Source organism: Eucalyptus grandis, chromosome 5 (genome assembly GCF_016545825.1).
Source record: "Eucalyptus grandis isolate ANBG69807.140 chromosome 5, ASM1654582v1, whole genome shotgun sequence".
Taxonomy (NCBI): Eukaryota; Viridiplantae; Streptophyta; class Magnoliopsida; order Myrtales; family Myrtaceae; genus Eucalyptus; species Eucalyptus grandis.
In genome coordinates, this window is record NC_052616.1 from 6346102 (window position 1) to 6368986 (window position 22885).

At 39.5% G+C, this 22885-nt stretch overlaps 3 protein-coding genes across 3 annotated transcripts; 2 read left to right on the forward strand and 1 right to left on the reverse strand.

The window, feature by feature from the left end:
* The first annotated feature begins 991 nt into the window (after window positions 1-991).
* On the forward strand, window positions 992-3230 carry LOC104443724 (UDP-glucuronate 4-epimerase 3). Its single transcript, XM_010057235.3, has one exon. It carries the CDS (start codon window positions 1493-1495, stop codon window positions 2801-2803), a length of 1311 nt encoding a protein of 436 aa, XP_010055537.2. The 5' UTR covers window positions 992-1492; the 3' UTR covers window positions 2804-3230.
* A 1835-nt stretch (window positions 3231-5065) lies between these two features.
* On the reverse strand, window positions 5066-7664 carry LOC104443725. The gene is made up of 2 exons (XM_010057237.3): window positions 5789-7664; window positions 5066-5374 (listed from the first exon to the last, which is right to left on the reverse strand). Exon 1 carries the CDS (start codon window positions 7102-7104, stop codon window positions 5956-5958), a length of 1149 nt encoding a protein of 382 aa, XP_010055539.2. The 5' UTR covers window positions 7105-7664; the 3' UTR covers window positions 5066-5374; window positions 5789-5955.
* A 7210-nt stretch (window positions 7665-14874) lies between these two features.
* LOC104443726 (leucine-rich repeat receptor-like serine/threonine-protein kinase At1g17230) lies at window positions 14875-18355 on the forward strand. Its single transcript, XM_010057239.3, has 4 exons — window positions 14875-15694; window positions 15831-16088; window positions 16219-17028; window positions 17623-18355. The coding sequence occupies exons 1-4, from the start codon at window positions 15265-15267 to the stop codon at window positions 18105-18107; spliced, it is 1983 nt and encodes a 660-aa protein (XP_010055541.2). The 5' UTR covers window positions 14875-15264; the 3' UTR covers window positions 18108-18355.
* Window positions 18356-22885: the final 4530 nt, after the last annotated feature.

Consider the following 22885-nt stretch of genomic DNA (forward strand, 5'->3'; position numbering starts at 1 on the left):
TCTTTTCACACCTCTTGCCATCATCACAAGTTTTTCACACCTTTTCTTGTTTCCGTCTCTTGAAAGACTTGGTTCTTCATCACTTCATTTGCTTATGTGGTGCACATTGAATCAAAAATGTCTTAATTTATTGATATGGAGTCCACAATTACATTACGTGATGTTACTCTCGGTACATATATAAAAATTATCAATAAATAGTGCCACATGTAAAAAATGGCATCAATACATCATATGATGTGTCATGACAAAATGTACAAAATCTCATACCTAAAAATGCATCGATTTTTCATTTCATTGAGTCTTGTTAAATACTGGAAAGTCATACGTACAGAAATCATAATTTTCACCTTTCCTTATTTGTGGGGCCACATTGAATTTTGTAGCCCTTAATTAGCAAAGGGTGAATTTCCAGTACAGGGTCAAGCTTGGCAATTTGTAGAGGATGATGTTCCACGTGCAAGAAAGTTCACAACAAGGGAAATTGTAATTACTAAGCATGAGCTGTAGCTAGTTGGATGCGACTAAAAAGAATAGGAATATATAGGATCATTTAAAGCCTGAATTGGATTATTTATTTATTTATTTATCAGATTGTTTATTTATTATTTGACCAAATATTCAACAAACTCCAATGCTCCCAATTGAATGCACCGGATCATTTAAATTCTGATGTCTATCTAACTAGAGTAGCAACAATGGACAGATGAAACTAAAATAAATAAAATCGTGGCGACCATCCATATCTTTATAATCAGGAAAAAAGTGTACAAAAATGAGTGTCGTTAGCAAGTGCCCATCAATGAGTTACGAAAACCATTTCATATAACAATAAATAAATAAATAAATAAATCTTGATAATATAATTTTTTTGTTCCTAGATTCTGGATTGGGTTACTTTATTTTATCTTTTTTAAAAGCTGGCACAAAATAGAATTGGGATCTTGGAAAGGGAACTCATTTAAAACGAGATCAGCCCGAAATCTACTTCTTCGGTGTCAAACACCAAATCAGAAATTTCCAAAGAGGCCTGCAGAAATTGCTCAAAATCTCCCTCTCTCTCTCTCTCTCTCTCCTCTCTCTCTCTCTCTCTCTACTGTACTATTGCTTGTTGGGGTGTTTTTTATAGTCTCTTTCTCCCTCGTTTGTTTCTTGGTACTCTCTCTCCAAGATTTGTTTTTTTTTTGGGTCAGACTTTCCTCTTCCTCATCAACTTCCCCCTGATCTTGATCGCAGACCCACCATATAAACCCTAGGAATTCTTCCAACCAACGATCCAGGTGTGGATAAGAGACCTTCCCCTCCACACCCATTTGCCAGGAATCGCCGGAGCGGCCGGAAAATTCCGAGCTTTTTCGCAATCTGTAGGGTTCCGTCGCCGTCAAGATCAAGATCAAGATCAAGATCGGTCTGGTACCCACCAAACCCTAACCCTAGATCTCCCCCGGGCGGAGCTGATCGTGATTTTCCGGGGGCAATCGTCGTTCCGTCGATGTCACAGCTGAAGACGATCTCGCTCTCCCACCTGGACAATGTACCATCCTCGCCGGGGAAGTTCAAGCCCGACAAGTCGTTGACCTACATCCACCGCCTGCGGCTGCACTCCTCCGTGTCCAAGCTCACCCTCTGGCTGGCCCTCTTCCTCGGCCTCCTCGTCTTCTTCTTCTTCCTCTCCCCGCCCGCCGCGTCCCCGCCGCCGCGGCGGTCCCTCGGCTCCTGGGGCGGGTCGCGCTGGGAGAAGCGGATCCGGACGTCGGCCCGGGTCCGATCGCGGTCCAGCTTCACGGTCCTGGTCACCGGGGCGGCCGGGTTCGTCGGCACCCACGTCTCGCTCGCCCTCAAGCGCCGCGGCGACGGCGTGATCGGGCTCGACAATTTCAATGCGTACTACGACACCAGGCTCAAGAGGGCCCGGCAAGAGATGCTGGATCAAGCGGGGGTTTTCGTCGTCGAAGGAGATATCAATGATAAGGATCTCCTGAATAAGCTGTTCGATGTGGTGCCGTTCACTCATGTAATGCATCTCGCGGCGCAGGCCGGGGTGCGCTATGCGATGCAGAACCCGGCATCTTATGTCCATAGCAACATCGCCGGGTTTGTGAACCTTCTGGAGGTGTGCAAATCCGCGAATCCGCAGCCAGCGATCGTGTGGGCTTCTTCCAGTTCGGTCTACGGGCTCAATTCCAAGGTGCCCTTTTCAGAGAAGGACCGGACGGATCAGCCTGCGAGTCTGTATGCTGCCACGAAGAAGGCTGGTGAGGAAATCGCACACACTTATAATCATATTTATGGGTTATCTATCACTGGATTGCGGTTTTTCACGGTGTATGGACCGTGGGGTAGGCCGGACATGGCGTACTTCTTTTTCACCGAGGATATCTTGAAAGGGAAGGAGATTACAATATACGAAGGGCCTGATCATATCTCTGTTGCTAGGGATTTTACCTTCATTGATGATATTGTGAAGGGCTGTGTGTCTGCCTTGGATACTGCCAAGAAAAGTACCGGGAGCGGTGGGAAGAAGAAGGGGTCTGCGCAGTTCCGAATTTTCAATTTGGGGAATACATCCCCGGTGCCCGTGACAAAGCTTGTGAACATATTGGAAAAGCTTTTGAAGGTTAAGGCTAGGAAGAAGTTCTTGCCTTTGCCGAGGAACGGCGATGTGAAATTTACACATGCAAACATAAGTTTGGCTCAGCGCGAGCTTGGATATAAGCCAACCACTGACTTGGAGACAGGGTTGAAGAAATTTGTGAAGTGGTACATTAGTTACAATAAAGGGTCGAAAAGGAGTTCCTGGTGAAATTCTATATGCCAGTGCTAGTTTACAAAAATGATAATTGATCTCGACATTGACTTGGTGTCCCTGTGATCCTTAAATTCGATTCTATCTACGCTCATTCGATTGGTATCATCATAGAAAAGGAACTGAGTCCTGTACCGTCCAGAATTCAGCAGGATGAAGCATTCTTTTGCAGGGCATTCTGAACTGTATGTGCTATGGTAATTGGGAGCATCGCACCAATTTTTCCCAAATATAGGTTCCTTTCTGCACTCTATGATTATTTTAGATCTGAAATATTGTACAGTCCATGACTGTAGAGATTACAATCATATGTTGATTGTTGGAACTTTTTCTTTTCTGATGGATGGGAATAAGATTTCAATTTGCTGCAATGAGTTTTTCGTTTGTCTTGTTCCTGAAGTGTTTGATGAGGTTGCCTCTATTACATCTTTGTCTCATTCCACAAGATCACTTACTTCTGTCTAAAGTAGTTTTAGTTCTTCCAGCTGGAGTTGACATTGTTATGCGTTTGTCTTTGCTCGTGTTTTCCTGTGCCCACTTGAGCATTGTCAATCACCTTTTGTCACCATTAATTGATTTTATTGTTTAGAGAATCTCAGGAAATTGTTGTCATTCGATGGGCATGACTCTTAAAGGTTCGTTGTGCAGCAGTGAATCTGATCAAGTTCAGAAGCTTTTATTTAGATTTTGCAGTTTGTTAACAATCAATGCCCCGTCCAATGCGCATTGTTAACAATTTGCAAATATTTCATAAATGTTTACGATTCCCCTCAATTTTGTAGGGTTACATGGACATTATAGTTGCAATTGGTATGATTATATATCCATCCTAAGGTCTACTTTGATTGTATTGATGTTCTGCTAGGTATACAAAACGAAAATCCGTTTTCAGGGTTATGCTCCGGAGTGGGACAAGAATGTGGCTGTTTTGCGCGAGTATAATGTAGTTGCTTAGTTTATGTTGCTGATTTCAATATATTGATGAGTCCATGAGATTTTTTTGTGGATACCACGTAATTAGTTAGTCTTTTTAAGGGTGATTAGGCTCGAACTGGTGATTGAAATGTTAAGTCAGAGGAGCATAAAGGAGGCCTTTATTTTTTTCCTCGATGATGAGAATTGATAACAGGTGACATTGATGAAGTTGCTTTAAACACTGTGGTGGCCTTTAAGTCGAAGCATGGTCCTCTGAAGTAGTAGGCGCAAGATGATTACATAGATGACAGATCACTCTCCTCCAATACTATAAAACCTTGTTCATAAATCCGAGGCGGTTCTTAAACAGATAATCGAATTGAAGAAATATGAAACCAACGATCGAGCAAGTACATTTTATTCCAGATAGCTGCATCCATTTAGACAGACAGTCTATACTCGAGAATGTCTAGTCTGAGGGAACTTGAGCATGCTTGGTACTCAAATGCCAGAACCGTTTTCAGGGAACATGAGTATACTTTTTACACAGATGCCTGCACCATTGTTAAAATATTGGCAAAACGCCAGGGTATTACAAAGAATCTGCTTTACCAGAAGCATCGTATTACAGCTATTTTTTGACGGAAAAGTAGCACTTTATGACAAATTCAGATTCTCGTATTAATCCGACCAAAAAAAAAGAAAAGATTCTCGTATTAAGCATTCGGTCGTGGAGCATTTCACTTGCTAACCGCCACGTGGAAGAAGCCTGATGACAATCTGCATAGTGATGCTGAACTGGAAGATTTGAGCTTTTTAAGTCGAGTCCCTGCAAGCCTCTGATCCTGTCAGACTATAACTTCCCTTCATCTGATCCTATATAAAGCAATCGTTACATGATCCAATGCAAACCCTTTGGTTCGATTAACTCCATAACAGTTACAACGGGGCGGCTTATAAGCCGTGAGATTTTAGTTTTAGTCTTGTTTGTTACTCAGCATGGGAGGGTCCTCCTCTGTTAAGTCAAAGTATCAAATGGATCCTGAAATTAACATCATCTACCGGGAAGCCTAATTCTAATTGAATTTTGGTTTTGGTCTTTTACTGTGAAGCATCTGGTCTGATCCTGATCAGACCGCTCCCTCATAAAACTGGATCGCAATTCTATGGTGTCGTGCCCATCCCTTCACCAATTAGATGCAGAAATATGGGATAGACAATCTCAATTAATATCATCAAACTGATGTGTCCATGTCTTCCAGATGGATAGCTAACTTTCAATTCCATAATATTCACATCCACACCAATTTCAACAAGATAAATTAGATCCTAAGCAATCACAAGTCCAGTAAAATGTAATGTTTAATATTCCTCTTCTGTTTAATCGGAAATATATATATTAAAAACTCATGTATCGAGCTATATAGAAACAGAGCTCAAAATCCCCGAAGAAAAGCTTCAGCAGAGAGAATGTAAAATGCCTTAAGATTTAAAATTCTCAGAGTTCACATTCAATTAAAACACTTGAATCTTAATTTTGAGCATCCTAAGGCCGTTGAAGTAACCCATGACAGATCATGCAAGAGGATAATCCATTGATGGTTCAGCCCAAACTTATTGCTCATTTTCCGCCACATGAAAATAGTACTGGATCTGGAACAATGAGCAACTGTTATCAGAATCAGGTTTTAAGGGACTTGATGACAACCAAATGCTGAACTCTAAAGCGTTCAAACAATTGAGCAAAGAACTATTTGTCATTTGAGTAAAAGGATCAGCTGAGTGTCCTAAATGAGATCAGCTTAGAGGTAGAAGTCATTAATAGTCACCACTCACCACTTTCAAGTGCAGAGAACAAACTGAACATAATATAACATTGATTAGTAGGATCAAATTGCAGAAGTAGCTGTTGCGCAACAAACCAATTTCAAGAGTCATGTCAAAAGCATCACTAAGGATGACACGCAGATTTTTAGCCCAAAAAAGTTTTATTTTTGAACATGACTAATAATACTTGGGAAAAGCTATCGCGTATGTCAAGTAATGCTACTACATTCTGATTAGTACCTGCTCAGGTAGGAGTTCAACTTAACTTAAAGCCTTTAAGCTTGATCGCATTGCCGCATCATCATCCCCAATTAGCTCAGCCTGAAGGATGCAGCGTCAAACATCGATGACTTAACTGATTCTGCATCTACAGATATATGTGCCAAATCAATTGCCTTCATCAACGATCATGAAGATTGGTGAGATGCCTGAGAAGAAGCAACTTCATCATCTGAGTCCAGATCCCACCAAGCTCTTGTATTATCTTTTTCTATAAAGTCACCATCTACCCCGCTATCACTGTCTTCAAAATCCTGGCCTTCACTCTCATCAAAATAATCAGACATTTTTCTATCCACCTCTGGGTTGTAAGTCCACTCCAGCCTCTTCAAAATGTCACGGTCATTCCAACGGCCTACAACTGATGCAGCTTCTTTCTTAGCCTTTCCCATCAGAATATCCCTCCACGAGAACCCAACATCTGCTGTTCTCTTCAAAGGTCCGTCGTTTATATCTCCCACAACAACTGTCCTAAGACACCTCATTTTTGCTTCCTTTAAAATATCCACAAAATCTGAATCATCCGAGACCAGGACCAAACAATCAGCCTTCCTCTTATCCATCACATCAACTATATTATTCCTCAATGCAATATCTGCCGCTTGAGGCTTATCTGAGACCATATTCACAAAAAACCCTGCTCGTTTCAACTCACCTGCTAAACCATACCCGACTTTGGGGGTCAAAACATCCCTCGCGGAATTCTTGTACTTCTCCATTTTCATCGAGTACTTGGCAACCAAGTTCACCCTCCTCTTCCCCCTCGCGGACTCTATTTGACTCACCCTCTTCGTATGTTCACGCTCATGGATTTGCTTGAAATGATTAATGAGTTTTTCATTCGTATAGAATTTCCTCCCACAGACACGACACAAGTATGGCTCCATCGGCCTGATCACACCCTTATTTTCCAACTTGTTCAACACCTTCCTCTCTTTCCTTTGCTCCCTAACATCTGGAGGGACGTAGCTGAATGCGTGACGATTAGCATAAGCCACCATGTACTGGACCACACCGAATGAAGAAGCTGACGCTTTTAGCTTGATAGCAGCATCGAATGGAGGGAACGAATTAGGAGGCTTGTTGTCTAAATCCCAAAAGATGGCCACACTATTCTTGTTACTTGATGAAGGTAATGGCTCCAAATAAGTAGAAGTGACACCAAGCGGTTCAGAGTGACAATATCTAGCAAAGGCAGTGTACGTGCACTTGAGAGCGTCGAGTTTTCCGAAATTAGCAAAACAGCAAATGCCTCGAATCTTCATATGAACAACCATGACAAATAACAAGCTAAAAGCCACCAACTTATGCTTCAGAAATCAAAATCTCCAATGTGGACAAAACCGAATATCTGAAGCTTAATCGCACACAACCCTGTTTACATATGGATTCGTACCTTCACGATTCCCGAAGCAGAGACTAGGACGTTGTCTGGTTCAAGGTCGGGGATCTAGAAACGGATCCCAATTCGATTGATGGGTAAAGCTTAGTTTTTCGTGAACCATGAATACACCACTTCCGCACAATCATCTCCCACGCACTATCCTCCCATCAACTGTAAAAACCACATTGCCAGCTCCTATGTTCCACTGAAGCATTTCATCAAACAGGCGTTATGCAATCTTGAAAAACATATGACCAAACGAGCGTATAGCTATCTGGCTGTCTTTCTTGCCGGACAACAGAACGCTCGTTCGAGGTTTACTTTCTGGGTTCTCTTCAAACAAGCCTTCCGCTGCATTATCACGACCCACAGCTATCTTATGTGTGCGTACATATGCGTCTCTGGGCGTGAGAGAGAGCGAGAGATGAAGCTGTTTTCATGGCGATCGAGAGTCCAGGCCATTTCAAAGTCCATCCGACGAGGTTCTTGGCAGGCTTACTCGTGACTGGGCCCAACAAGGGTCTACAATAACGAGAATCCATCCTAAAAATCTCGTCTTTCGTTCTACGGATAATTACACAAATAATCCATAAATTGACTTATTATACAATCTGATCCTCAAACTTGCGATTTGTTTAATGTCATCACGTAATTTAGTCCACTGTGCAATAATGTCCCTAAATTTTTAATTTGTTCAATGCGATTCTTGATCTTTTGGTACATGTTCAATATATTCCCTCAATTACGTTAAAATATCTAATATTGTCTTTTATTAATTCAAGTTCTAAGATAATATAAAGCATTTTTATATAGTGCAGATTAAATTAAACACGTACTAAATGTTTAGAGATCATATTGAATAAATATAAGTTCCAAGAATAACAATACACATTGAACAAAAGTTCAAAGACCACATCAAATAAATTAAAAAATCAGAAATGATATTGCATATTGAGTTAAAGTTCATCGAGCATTTGTGTCATTTTCCCTTATTTTTAAGTGTTCTTGACATGGAAAAATAATCCAATAAAATCATTTTATTGATGGTTTTTTTTGCTAATAGGTTTTCCAAAATTAACTTTACTTCCATTTTTCATTTTTAATAGAATTTATAAGTGATGCTCATGTTGAGTAACAACTTATTCGCTAAAACCCCAAATTTCATGTCGGGTCAAATTAGATTTCTGAGTTTTCATGAGTCCTAACGTACCTAACTAAGATAGACTTTTTTTCCACAAAACAAGAAATCATTGCGAAAGACATTTTGGTCTAACTCCCTCTCTTTTTCAACTAAACCATCATAAATTTTTAGATTGTTGAAAAAATACAATGGAAACTGAAAACAAAAGTTTCGAAATGGACAGTCAAAGTGCATCTCTATTTTGGTTTTCCTATAACGACTTCTTCGGGACCTAGTGCTTTCACACTAGTGACTAACGATGACATTAATTGTGTAAAAGATTGTTTTATATAACTTGTCTCCAACAGTTTCAATTACTAAAAAAAGAAAACGATGTTTCCCGGGATTTTATAATTGTACCATCTTAAAAAAAGGCAGTAACTTACTATAGTTTTTGAGAAATTAACTCAATTTTAAGGCGCTACAGTTTTGAAACGTGAAATATAAAAACATGCACCCCTAGAGTACAACAAGAGAACGATTAGTCACAACTACATCAAACGAGCTCGCTTAGTGTAAAGAGAAATTAATTATACTGTAACTCTTATTAGAGATCCCATATATAAAATAAAGTGATTTGAAGATTAAGAGAAGTTAAGGGAAATTTGCCACCTTAGAACAGTGCAATTCGCAAGATTGAGATTGAGATAAGCTGAGGGGAATTAGTCACCTATACTAAGCTTTACAAGCGAAGGCAAGTGGCATGTTGTTTCTTCATTTTTCTGACACTTGCGATTGAGGAATCTACCCTAATGAATAAAGACAAACTAAAAACAAAACAACAAGAACAATATTCAAATTTAAAAATTCAAAGTGAAACAATCCAATTCAAATTGAACAAGTGTTCATTAAATATTTAAACTAGCAAAATGACAAATCTACGAATTGCATGTTAATTACCGAGGAGACAAGATTTTCTGTTAAACAAAGCACTCAATGAAGTGTTCATCTATGAAATAAAAACTAAAAATGGCTAAAATGAGGACTTTCCACGGATTACAAAGTAATATGGACATGAGGGCTAAACGGAAAATATAGAAATGAGACAAAAATCATTTTAGACTCAATCATATAGATGCGGATACAAGTAATAGCTCATGCTGAATCACAATTACAAGGACATAAAAGGTATCAACAGTCGAATTGGATCTGAGGTGATCCGAGCAAGACGTCAAAGCCTAGAAAATAAAACCTTTGATGGAGCAAATGGGCCACCTTGAAAAAGCAAAGAGCAATTTGAATAAAGCACCGGGAAAATGGTATAAGAAAGATCATCACGACATTGAAGTAAACCCTAAGGTAAAGTGAAGACTTTTAAAGGAAAGATTTTGATTTCCCCCTTTTTTACTTTGCTCAAGCCAGCACGATCATGTGAAAGTTAAAACCAATTTATAGATCTCCAAATCTGACTTTTCTCCTCACTTTTTGACTAGTGTTAATCCGGACACACTTCTCGTAAGCGAAATGTCGCATATTCAATGGATTAACTAGTTCGATGCATTTATATGGCAAAGTTTATGGAGCTAATTAAAGTAGCTTTTTCTCTTTATTTAGAAAAAGTGATACGCGTTCATATTTTGTCTGTCTCATCCCCTGAACTTCTCTCTACTATTTGAGGTCGGTCTCCCACGCTCTCTTCATATGAATTTAATGCATTTCGAATTGACGATAGTGGCAAGTGCCAACTTTTCCATCTCAACTCCTTTTCGCCTTTGAAAAGCACCCGCATGACTTCCCTCCTTCCCCTTTTCTTTTTTCCATCTCAATCATGACGAGAATGGTGGAGAGATTACGCATCACATCAACCCCCGTAATGTCTCAATCAAAATCAAATTACGTCATTTCTTGTCATGGTGATGACAATTTTCCACCTCTTTTCCTTGACATTATTTGCTATTCCTTGTACTTTGATAAGAATAGATGAATAAATACACTATATCCTACGTTTCTAGGGGAGTAGAGGATGGTTAGTTTTGCAACCACAGCCCCTTTTTCTTCGTGTGCATTGAAAAGGATGGCCACGTAAATAGGGTCCAGGGGACCACCCCAAATGCTATGTGTGCTCCAAAATTTGAAAGTTGGCAAACCTACTACTTTTCCCTTGTGCCTTATTCGATGGAGGAATCCAACTTCTAAGGTCCACTTTCTTGGTGGAAATCATTATGCAAGAAAAACCTACCCAACAAAATAATTTATTCAATTCAAATGATAGAGATTAGTATGGAACTTCGTATAGTTCACAAAGCAACAATTAATAAGATTAATTCTATGTAAAAACCTAATAGTTTCGCAAATTTAGTGACACCGGCGTGTTCAGCATTAATCAAATCTTGGTTTGAAGAAAAACATCAAAACTTCCATCTACCAAATAATTACATGACTAGACATTTGGGATTCTCTATCTTAAAGCTTGGGGACAAGATTGACAAGAAGGGAGGAATGCCCCCACTAGTTTGTGGTTTTCTTTCATTTCCTAGATTAATCAGTCGCTTGGGCCACCATTATGCACAGTGTATGGAACTTCTGCGTGGAATCTCGAAGGAGCAAATATAATATAGAACACAACAGAATGAACAGAAAACGATGAAAGACGATTTTAATGTTTGCTACCATGTTTCAGATATAATGCATTCTTAAATGAGGTGATTTACCTGTTTCTGAATTCCCCGTTCAATTATTATCATTCGACAAGCTTAAAAAAATGAGGCTGCTCAATTTGAATTTCGTCCTCGGGCCATTGTCAAAACACAAACATTACATGGGCAGAAAGCTGTGTCGTAGCAGTATGATAGTTGGAGCCACCCAAGAAGGAGTACCACCAACCCCACTTTTCAATTGGCATAAAAAGACTGATGTTTCCTCTTCCTTCAATACTATATGATTATCATATTAGTATTTTTCTCTAAATGCAATAGTTAACAGAAAGAGAATCCAAGGCTGCTAAAGAACCGTCAAGGTTGTCCACGTTCGCGAGTTAGGAAACTGGACGATCAACGCAAGGGCGCCGTCGCGTCAAAGGTCGCGTACGTGAAGTCAGCTTTCGGACAGTTTTGTCTTGTTGTCCGAGGAAGAACATGTGCGACGGAGGGATGCGTCTAGCTTGTTCGGGAGAGCATTCGAAGTCGTCGTGTTACTGGTCCGTTCTGTGTCGGAAGCGGAATCGGAATCGGGGGTGGTCTCTTGGGGGACCAGTTGAGTTAGGCATTCCCCAAACCCTAATCCACCTTCAATACGGAAGATGGCTGATGAAGCATTTATGTGGTTTTCCATTGTACTGTATTCCCTCGCGTGCACGGCTAACGTTCATGACCTGGTCTAGCTTCTTGACCGGGGAGCGGAGGCTGCGCTGTCCATGAGAAGCAAAAAAATTCACAGCTCACGTACTTCGTTTTCTAGAAAAGACTAATGTTTGGACTTCATTTAGGCTTTCTTTGTTGTTGTCCAAGAAATATTGTATTCATTTTACGAATATATAAGAGAGAAACACGATCTAATTACACATCAAGATAAATTTTAGACAAATTCAAAACAAAACAAACTCTAAATCGGAAGATGAATTACTAGAATAAAGTCGAGAGTAATATGCTTAAAGAGCATATCCAAAATTGTTGGTCGATCATCGAATCCGTCTTTAATAACGAATTTACAGTGAGATTTTCATCCATTGCTACAACTTTACTTTTCCGTGGTGCATGTTTAGATTCGGCATTCCCAATATTATCCCCGTTCATTTCTATATCGAACGGTGTCTTGAATTTCAAATTTTAGGTCAGCAAAAGTTCTCGAAAAATCTCCCCATAATTGGTACATATAAAATGGACTATAGTCAAAACTTGCCATGTGGGGTTGCCACACAACTCCCCGTCGAGACCGCCAAAGTTAGGTCTTCCCACCAATCAATCCTCTGATTTCTCCACCAGAGAAAGATAAAAGAAGGGCGAGCGTTAAGGATCTTGTCGAAGAGTCAAGATTGCAGGATGGATATAACCAGTAATAATAGAAAAGTAGTTTCCCCTCTGTGAACCGTTGGCGCAGAAATACTTTTAAAAAGGGATGGAGGCGACTGTGGAGAGTTTCACACCTAATTTGAAAGTGTAACCCCGCCTCGGTCCTTTATCTTTCATACCATTGCGCCGAAAGTGATATGAAAACCCTCATAAATAATGAAATAATGCTCGATTGGATTCAATTGATTGATGTTAGGTAGGTATTTATAGGTGGAAGGAGAACACTTAATTAAGCTCTTCAAGGGTAATTAAGCTCTTCAAGGCTTATCTCTTGAAAGCAAATTGATAGAATGAGTAGACAAACCGGATTGAGGGTCTTTTGGTTTAACTTGGCTACTTGAGCTCATCCATAAATAAATTCACAGAAAGTCTTGGAGTTGGTTTTGAGTCAAACAATATGGTCAAATTTCTTAGAAGGGCCAATTTCCCATGTCCACCTATCGACCATTCTGGTCGATCATGCTGAATAATTCAAATATGTTACCACCCATTCATTTCAATAGTTTATTTTGAAATATCCACAGAAATCTTATGAAGTTCTACTTGACAAAAGCAACTATAGAGACACGGGATATTTGGAGGGTGGGTTATGGCCTATTGATACAGATCAGGAATTAAGCCTTATTATTACTTTCTTCCCCCCAAAAATAAAAGGGTCTAATCACCTTTTGCATAAAAAGGAGTGTCTTATCAATTTTAATCCTTTTTTTCTTTTTCTTTTTTTGTAAGGGTCTTATCTTTTTATAAAAGAAAAGTTATGATCAAAAGTAAATTTTTGCATTAGATGCTATTAAAGTAACTTATTTAAATGTCTTTCAAAAAGAGGAAACTTTAGAAAGTAAGATTCACGAATTCCGAATGACTAGCTTTTATCCATACCTTTTGATCGCCTTATGATTTTGTTCATCACTTCTATAAATTACACTTCTCAATCCTTCAACCCTCATAAACGAATCAAGGTATGTTCAGTACTATTTTTCACACTTACTAATTCTAGATGATGTTTTTTTTTTTTTAAATCTATTTTGAGCAATTTGTGAACTCTTTTTGCAATTTTTTCATTATTTAGTTGTGATTTCTTAAAGGAAGATTTTTTTTTTAAATTATATCAAGGAACTTGCCGTTTAATTGATTATGGGACAACGTAGGACTACAAAATCCTTCTTCGAGAAACTGGACTCTTAAAGTTTAGAAGCTAATAAATCAAATTCAATTCACTTTTAGTGATTTTTTTTTAAATTTTAATGTATGTTTTATTAATGTGTTGAGTCGATTTCATTTGACATATCCTTCAGTAACGAAAATTAATAAAATAAATAGCTGCATCATTGTTAAATTTTTACCCCCTCGCTCAAAATCATGGCTCCGTCACTGAATATCCTATCATGATATTTCTTTAGTTTCGGTTGCGCCATAATTATTTCAAAATTCTATTTATCTCAATGCCTTCTTTAAAAAGATCATGGGGCCACAGGTTGAAGAGCTTAATCTATATTCATTGATGCAAGAAAATCAAATATTTAGCAAGTGATAATTTGGTTTTTCTTTTAACACGGGCATCCGAACCTTTCGACTCGACTAATCTTCACAGATATACTCAAATGGTCCCCTTCATATATGTCAAATAAGGCTCTATCCATGGGACGACGAATGTGGTCCCCAAGGTAGTACAAGTGGGTAATTCCATGAGTTGAATGCAAGATCTTTTTTTTTTTTAATTCTAATCGAGCACTTAATCACTCAGTTAATCACTTGGGGTAAAAAAAATTAAGTCGCATAACTGAGATTCAAGCCCTGATCTTTAACATGAGAGGCACGACACAATCACTTCGCCTGATACGGTATTCATTACCAAATAGAAACTACATTAGTTTCAACGTCTTCCTCAGTTTTCCATTTACAGGAGTTTTATTTGCTGCATGAAGAGGAATCACATTACCCAACTATGAATTGAGTGTTGCTTTAAACTATCCTGCCCCCAGTACGAAGAAATCCTGCTTCATTTACTACTTTCAAACTCGATAATTGAGATATTAAGGTGTGATTAGCAGAATTTTCGACAGTGCAGTAATTTGGAACTTTGCATAGGACTTCTCTTTGATTATTTCAAAAATAATTTCCAAGACCAGTTAATATCTTTTTTAAGATATTAAATTCTACCGCGGCCAACTCCAACATAAAATAATTAAAGAGCACGCATGTCTCAAAAATAATTTTCACCAACGGTATTTAATACTTTCTCTTCATCATGTTTGGCCAAAATATTTTTTTCATTTTAATGGGAAGAGGGAAAAGGGAAAAAGATCAATCTTTGCGAGAAAATGAGCTGATTACCGCAAGAAATCCGACATCTCCTTTTCCCGAAAAGAGCTCTTTCTTTAGCTTCAAAAAGTTAGCCAATTTAGGACCACCGTATCTGATCACCCTTTCCTAGAAATTTAAATTCCAAGAGATCGATATCCAACGTTGCTGTAATAAACCGAAATTCCCTCGGAATCTAATCCCGAGTGCAGGTGTGAATCGTGTCAGAAGGGGTGAAAAAAAAGCGGCCATTCAATGCAGATGTCCTTCTCCTTTTGAAGTTTCTACGTACCCTCCACTCTCTCTGTCTCTCTCTCTCTCTCTCTCTCGCTGTCTCTCTCTCGCTGTCTGCTCTCCTTCACCGCCATCGTGGGATCCCAGAAGATGCCAACGAAAAGACCCAAGACATAGACAAGGGAAAGCGGTTTCAGACTCGCAGTTCATTTACTCCACAAACCCAGATAGCAAGGCGCGGCCTTTTCCAGTCCCTGCTCCGGTCTGAAAACCGACACTTTTGAGTGAGAACCGGATCCTTTTGCGGTGTTTTGGAGGGACGGGAAGTGTAATGGGGCTCGCACGTTTGCTCCTGGTTGGCTTCGTCCTGCTCGCGCTTGGCTCGAGAGCGCTCGTGTGCGGGAATGCGGAGCTGGAGGCGCTCATGGAGATCAAGGCCTCCTTGGACCCGGAGAACAAGGTCCTCACTTCGTGGACCAGCAATGGCGACCCCTGCGGCGGCTCGTTTGACGGGGTGGCGTGCAACGAGCATCAGAAAGTGGCGACCATCTCGCTGCAAGGGAAGCGCCTGTCGGGGAAGGTCCCTCCCGCAGTGGCTCAGCTGAAGTGCTTATCGGGCTTGTACCTGCACTACAATTCCTTGACCGGAGAGATTCCAAGAGAAATCTCTAGTCTGACCGAGCTGACAGATCTCTACCTCGACGTGAATAATTTAACTGGGAGTATACCTTCTGAAATTGGAAGCATGGCTAGCCTTGAAGGTGAGTTTTGTTTTTGCTTCAAGTGTTTTGAACATGCGTGCTTTGTCTTTTAGCAGATGAGATGGTTGAGACACTTTTCTTTGGCATCTAATCTTTTGATAATCTGGCTTTGATTTCTCGTTCTTTTCCTTTTCAGTGCTACAGCTATGTTGTAATCAGCTCAATGGTACTATTCCCCTGCAAATAAAATCATTGAAGAAGCTGAGCGTTCTTGCCTTGCAGCATAACAATTTTTCCGGTGAGATAATTGGCTTGGCCAATCTGCAGAGCTTAAAGAGTCTCGACTTGGCCTTTAATCGGTTTAGCGGTACGTTCCCGGTGGAAATAGCTAAGATTCCACAACTGCAGACTCTGGATGTACAAAACAATTCTCTTTCTGGATTTGTCCCTCCTGGTGAGTTCAGTTCCCCAGTCAGTGTTTTTTCTTTTCCTCTTTCAAACTATTGCTTTGACCTTTAATGATGAATTTTCCTCATTTAGCTCGTTTCCTAGAATTAACTGAAGTTTGTTCATGTATGTTGAAGCTCTGAAGAATTTGGGGGAGAGATTTAACTATCAGAATAACCCAGGTCTATGCGGATCCGGATTTCATTCTCTTAGAAATTGCAACAATTTCGGTCAGAATTTGATCCCAAAGACAGCAGACGTGAAGAAACATTGCAACCAAAGCCATTGCTCAGAACCATCGAAACTCCCACAAGCAGCTCTTGTTGCTGGGATTGTCTCTGTCACCGTCACATTGGTTGGCGCAGGACTAATAACATTCTATCGATATCGTAGAGGGAAACAAAAGATTGGTAGTACAGCTGATGCTTCTGATGGTAGGCTTAGTACCGACCAGTCAAAAGACTTATACAGCAGAAGTGCATCTCCCCTTGTCTGCCTCGAGTATTCTAGTGGATGGGATCCTCTGGATGATGGCCGCTGTGGAAATGGATTATCCCTGCAGGCGCCTAGGTACACGTTGGAAGAAGTTGAGTCAGCGACCCAATACTTTTCGGAGGTTAATTTGTTGGGAAGAAGCACTTTTTCATCGGTCTACAAAGGCATACTAAGGGATGGGACTCTTGTGGCTATCAGGAGCATCAACGTGACGAGCTGCAAATCAGAGGAAGTCGACTTTGTGAATGGACTGAATTTGGTAACTTCGCTAAGACATGAAAACCTCATTAGATTGAGAGGTGTTTGTTGCTCCAAGGGCAGGGGTGAATGCTTTCTTGCGTATGATTTCGCTCCCAAGGGTACCTTATCGCAATATCTTGATTTAGAAGATGGAAGCATCCAGGTTCTTGATTGGTCCACAAGGGTTTCTATCATCAAAGGAATTGCTGAGGGTAAGTCTTACTTTCTTTCAGATCTTAAAAGAGATATTTCTGGTTTTCCCTTACTCTCTGAATTAGTTGTTGGAACTTTTTTCTCTAGCTTAGTGCTTCTAAGCCTTTAAATTTGAGAAGTACCAATTATCAAGTGCATTCATGCAGTTCATCAAGTGCACTTTAAGTTTTGAACATTTACTTCTGGCCTTCTAGCTTCATGGGTAGCTTAAGTTCTTCTGAAGCCTATAATTTGCACTTGGTTTATAATTCTACAGCAGGAAAAGTTCTTGAAACATCAGTGGGATGAAATGGTTGGCCATTTCTGGGCAAAGAACTCTCTTCTTGAATTCGTTTCCTGTGCTCATTTTCCAAATGCCTGTGCTTTACAGTTTGAACTTCCTTTGAGCTTGATGCTGAATACAGATAGGTTCCGCCAGTTTCATTTTCATAGAACCAGTTTTACTGGCATTTGCATAGTATATTGCTCGAACATCATTGTTTTGTGCTTGTGAGTGTACTCTTCCTCAAAAATTAACCTGGACGCTAAAACAAGAGTTCCCATTAAGATTAGTTCTGTCTACTCTGATTATTATTCAATTTTTATTCGAGCAGGCATTGGATACTTGCACAACGGTGAAGGCAGCAAGCCTGCAGTTGTTCACCAAAACATTTCCGTTGAGAAGATTCTCATTGATCAGCAGCTCAACCCACTCATAATGGATTCCGGGCTTCCAAAGCTTCTCGCCGATGATGTCATATACTCAGCTCTCAAGACTAGTGCTGCCATGGGTTATATGGCACCAGAGTACATTACAACAGGTCGTTTTACCGAGAAAAGTGATGTTTTCGCATTTGGAGTAATCATCTTCCAGATCCTCTCGGGTAAGCGACTACTTTCCAGCTCAATGCGGTCAGCAGCAGAGTGTTGCAGTTTCGAGAACTTTATCGATAGCAATCTGAAAGGAAATTTCACTGAACCTGAGGCGGCTATTCTTGGGAAGATCGCATTACGTTGCACCAGTGAATTGCCCGATAATAGACCCACTATTTTCAGAGTGATTGAGGAACTAAACGATTGGTCCGTCAAACGTCAATGATTGTACATAGCGAATTGTCCGAAGTTGCATCCATGGAAGCACCAATTTAACTCAATGAGCTATCAAGCTCAGCGGCGACAGTGCAACGATGTATGATGATCCCTGAAGAATTAACAGAGTAATCTTGTCCTATTGTATAACAGATTAGCTTTAGCTCATTTGTACTTTGTCTGTTCACTTGAATCATTATCATTTTCGTTTTCCCTTTGCCATATAATGATATGATTTACTTGTAAGTCGTTACTATTTGAGTTGGTATCCTGAATTCAAACCTGGTAGAGCAGAACCATCCCATTCTCTGCAATGTCGACAAACAGCAGACACTTCTGCTCTCGACTATAACAGCCAACACCGAAAGTTCAGTCACAGGCAGTATCCATATCGAAGAAGTTTCTGACCTGGAAAGTCACATCTGTCGACAGCGGCACTGCGGAAGTCCAGTCCTGGAAGGTCACATCTGTCGACAGCGATTCAGTCAGATCCATATAGTCCTCCCTGGTTCACAGGTTTCGCAACCATCTCGGGCTGAAGTACACTCGAACTTGGGATTTGCACGTTCAGGTAAGGTCTGATGAGCGTCAGCTTTGAGACCGTGAGATCTTCACGGTCATCAGAACTAAAGCATTCTTGCATCAAATACACTGCCATGTCGGCGATTCTGAACCGTCCTAAGCTGATGCGAGCTTCTGCACTCGATCACAACGATTACTACTGCTGCTAGTAGCATTGCATTTTGTTAATTCGCGATCTCAAGTGAAATGCCGAAGTGAGCAAATGGGCAATTGCTCTTGTTCTGCTTTTCTTCCCCCCGTTTCATGAAATTTGTTTGTATGGGGCCATAGACATGGAGGATTGGGCTGAGCAGAATGAAAGAGATCAGAAATGACATTTGCATGTATACTAACATATATCGAGATCCCTATTTGGTGTCACCCAGAAACAAAAGTTTTCCAAAATACCTTGCACAAAGTAAATTTTTTGTGTTATTATTAGTTCTATCTATCACGTCATTAATAAGGAGCATATTCGGTTATATTTTTACTTTAAATCGATCCTTGTTCATCAACCATGTTTTCAACGCCTGCTTTTGATTCATACTGTGTTTGATCCACAACACCTAACCCAATAGCGCTCCTGCTACCTTTGGCTGTTAGGTGCTTGTTACATTGTTTAATTATATGTATATTAATCCCCCTTATAGAATTTCATGTATAATATTTTGATCTTATCCTCAAGATCAAGATCGACCAATTCTTTTTTAATCTTGCTCCCTTAATCTAGCTTTCATTTTTTTCACTTATTATGCTGCTTCAGGAGCAAGGGTTACTTACATCAAGTGACAAAATGTTAACGTACGTTCCAACACATACGTCAGTCATCTTCACAATTCACTGCCTCACTCCCTTAGCTGTCTGTCGGTCGCCAAGAACACTAATTGGAATATAATGACCAATTGACCATCACCGCGTACACGCATAAGTATACGATACGTATGTATACGCACGTTATTTTAATAAAATGCATCACGCGAAAATAAAGAAAAGGAAGGAAGCAGTCACTTTCGGCTGGTACAGACTAATGTATTCGAGGGAAAATATAAAAAGATGCACCAGCTTTTTTTCGACGCAAGGCATGAAAGATTAGTGGAGCTTATGTCTGCATTATCACCGCTTTTGGGATTGTTTATCATCGCCCGTTCAAGCAAATCTCAATACTCGATAAGCAAAGTCAAACCCTTATCAGGTAAACCAAGCAGCTAACGATGGTGCGCCTTAAAGAAGAATTTTATAAGCTCAGCAATATAAACATATCCAAATTGTCGTATTCATGATAAGTTCAGCAGATTCCATCACCAGATATCAACATATAATTTGGTCTAAAGAAATATATACATCTTTCTTTAATTGTATGGTCGGCACCTTCTCTTTTTCAAGTTTCATTCTTGTGCAAGCATATTTGATCGTTACAACATGATGTGGAAGCTATCCGGATCTTGTAATTAAATTAGCACGAAATAACCAAGGAAATAAACAAAGAACAATCAAAAGATATGAGAGATTTACATGATTTGATCCAAGGGTCAAAACCTACTTCATGGGGAGAGTTAATAATAAATAATTCACTAATCACTAGGAGAATCACATAGTTATAATCATTCATATACTCGAGTGTTTTTCAAATCCAGATTAAGCTTAGAGAGAACCCACAATTATAATATTATAGTCTCTCATAGAGAACTCACTCAAAAAACTCACAGAGAGAAAATCTAATACTCCTCTTGTTTGTCTTGTTGTATATGATATCATAGTAGAATATATATAAAAGAAGAATATGTATATATGTGTGTATATGTGTGTGCGCGCGTGTATTTTTTGTATTCAAAAGAGGAACTTTTTTTTAGGAAATCTACTTTAATTAGAAAACTAGCTCAAAGTAGAGACATATTCTCAACAATCTCCACCTTAGCTCGATGTTAGAGCCAAGTCATAATGGTCATTATCCATCTATACTCTCTTAATGCTTAACTATCACAAACATTTATCAAGCCCAAGTAAAGTTTGAACTTGTCCAGAGGAATGAAGTTGCTCTGTAGGATTCTTCACCATAAGAAACTTCTTTACAATTGCATCTTCTTTTGATGTGTTAATTCTAACATAGAAATTTCGATCACCAATAATTAATTCTCCGGTGATATCTCTAATCCCTATCGAACATCACATCGACCGAATGTCCAACGCCAACATCAATAACCAAGTCATTGGACCACACCACCTCTTCAACTCCTTTGTTAGTCACCATGTCTCTTAATGACGTATTCCAAAACACAACATAACAAATAGAAGTGAAGCATAACTTCTCATTAATCAATCATCTTTATTGGTTCTTTGCATGACTAGGGTTCACAAACCCAATTATTTCCATGTTACCTTAGCAACATCCACTGAAACATACCCCAACATCAGTCATCCCCAATAAAATTAGGAGGATCCACTTCACAACATCATCATGCATGCCTAGATTAGTCGTATTGCCTCGACACTTTTCCAACATAACTCCTCTAGACCATTCATAATACTCCAGCGGTCTGCACTCTATGCATCTCCCAACCTGTAGTTGTCTTTGCTGCAACCAAATTATCTATTTCAATATTTGCATACAATTTCGCTTTATATCATCCACCTCCACTGAACGCCTTGAAGCTCCATCAACTATGACCTTGGAACAATTATTAGCTAGTATGGAATAGCGATTTTGCAGACATTGTTACATCTATCGTACTCTAAACATCTTTAACCTCTCCTTGAAGCTCAACTTGTTTTCAAACGCTGTCCAGATCTTTCTTTGGAATTGATCCCTCACTCCTCTTTTGAAACAAGCAGATTTATCAAAGGTAACCTCTCTATTATACATAAAACTAGGTGAATCTTCTTTAGTGCAACATAATATGTATCCCTTCACCCCACATGCATAACCTAGAAATGCACACTTCCTTGTCTTGGCTCTAGTGCGTCATCACTCACATGAGCATTAGCAATGCAATTGAACATTCCCACTCAGTTTAATAAACAAACTATCCTGACCACATATCCTCAAGAGTTTTTCAATCAATTGTTGGTAATGATGATCTATTCACTAACCAACAAGCGGTATTTACTACTTCAGCCTAGTCTAGCATTTGATACTAAAGAGTGATCTCTATTCAATATAATTCTATTCATTTGTTATGCAATTTCGTTCGGTTGTGATGTGTTTGCCATGCGTACTTGGCACCACCCTTGGACAAAACTTGAGAAGGTCCCCATAAGTCTAAATGCACATAGTCTACAATCTCTGAGTTACGGTGAATTGCCATATGGAGCAGCACTCTCTGTTGACTAACCATGTCGCCGTTCTCAAAGAAGTCCAACTTCTCAATTCAAGGGCCACCCAATAAACTCCTCTAACTTAGAACAAATCATCTCCCTCTCATTCATGTGTCCAAGTTTTACATGCTAGAACCGTGTTGTGTCTTGACTTGAAGCATTAAAGAATCTAGTAAATGAGCCAAAAACTGTCATTCCTTAAAGGACATACAACTTGCAGTTTTTCTTCCCTTGCATCATAGTAAGCACACCTCAAGAGACCTTTAAAATTCCAACTTCAATGGAGATTCTTGTATTCGAACTTGTTGAGAGCACTCAATGAGATAAGATTATATTTCAACTCTAGGTACATGCCTTACTTTAGTCAGTGTTCTCACCACTCTGCCGTGTCTCTTAATTCGATTGTTCCAATCCCTACTACTTCATAAGCAGCATGGTTTCCATAAGCACCTACTCTTTGCGCACTGATGGGTAGTAAACCAGTGTCTATGAGAAGTCCCATGATAAAAACATTTGAAATCAAACACCCCAATCATCACCTGATGAACTCGCCGTGACTATTAATATAACATCAATATCAATAAAACTATTATCTGTAGTGGTAAAAGTATTATAATCACATGTAAACTTCACCCTAACTCCTTCACCCTTGTACTTCGGACGATCTCTCCTGTAATGACCTACTTCATTACAATGATAAAATTGACGATTCCAAACATTGGACCTCGATTTAGAATAGCTCTTCCATCTGCTACCTCTAAACTCTCTTCATTCGTCTCTACCTCAAATAACCAAACCTTGCATCATATATTGCACTAAGTTATTTTCTCGTGACTTCTTTTGCCACTCCTATGAAGAATAATAAAGAACATGAAATATATATACAGTTTGGTCCGAGTGTCTATACCTACTCTA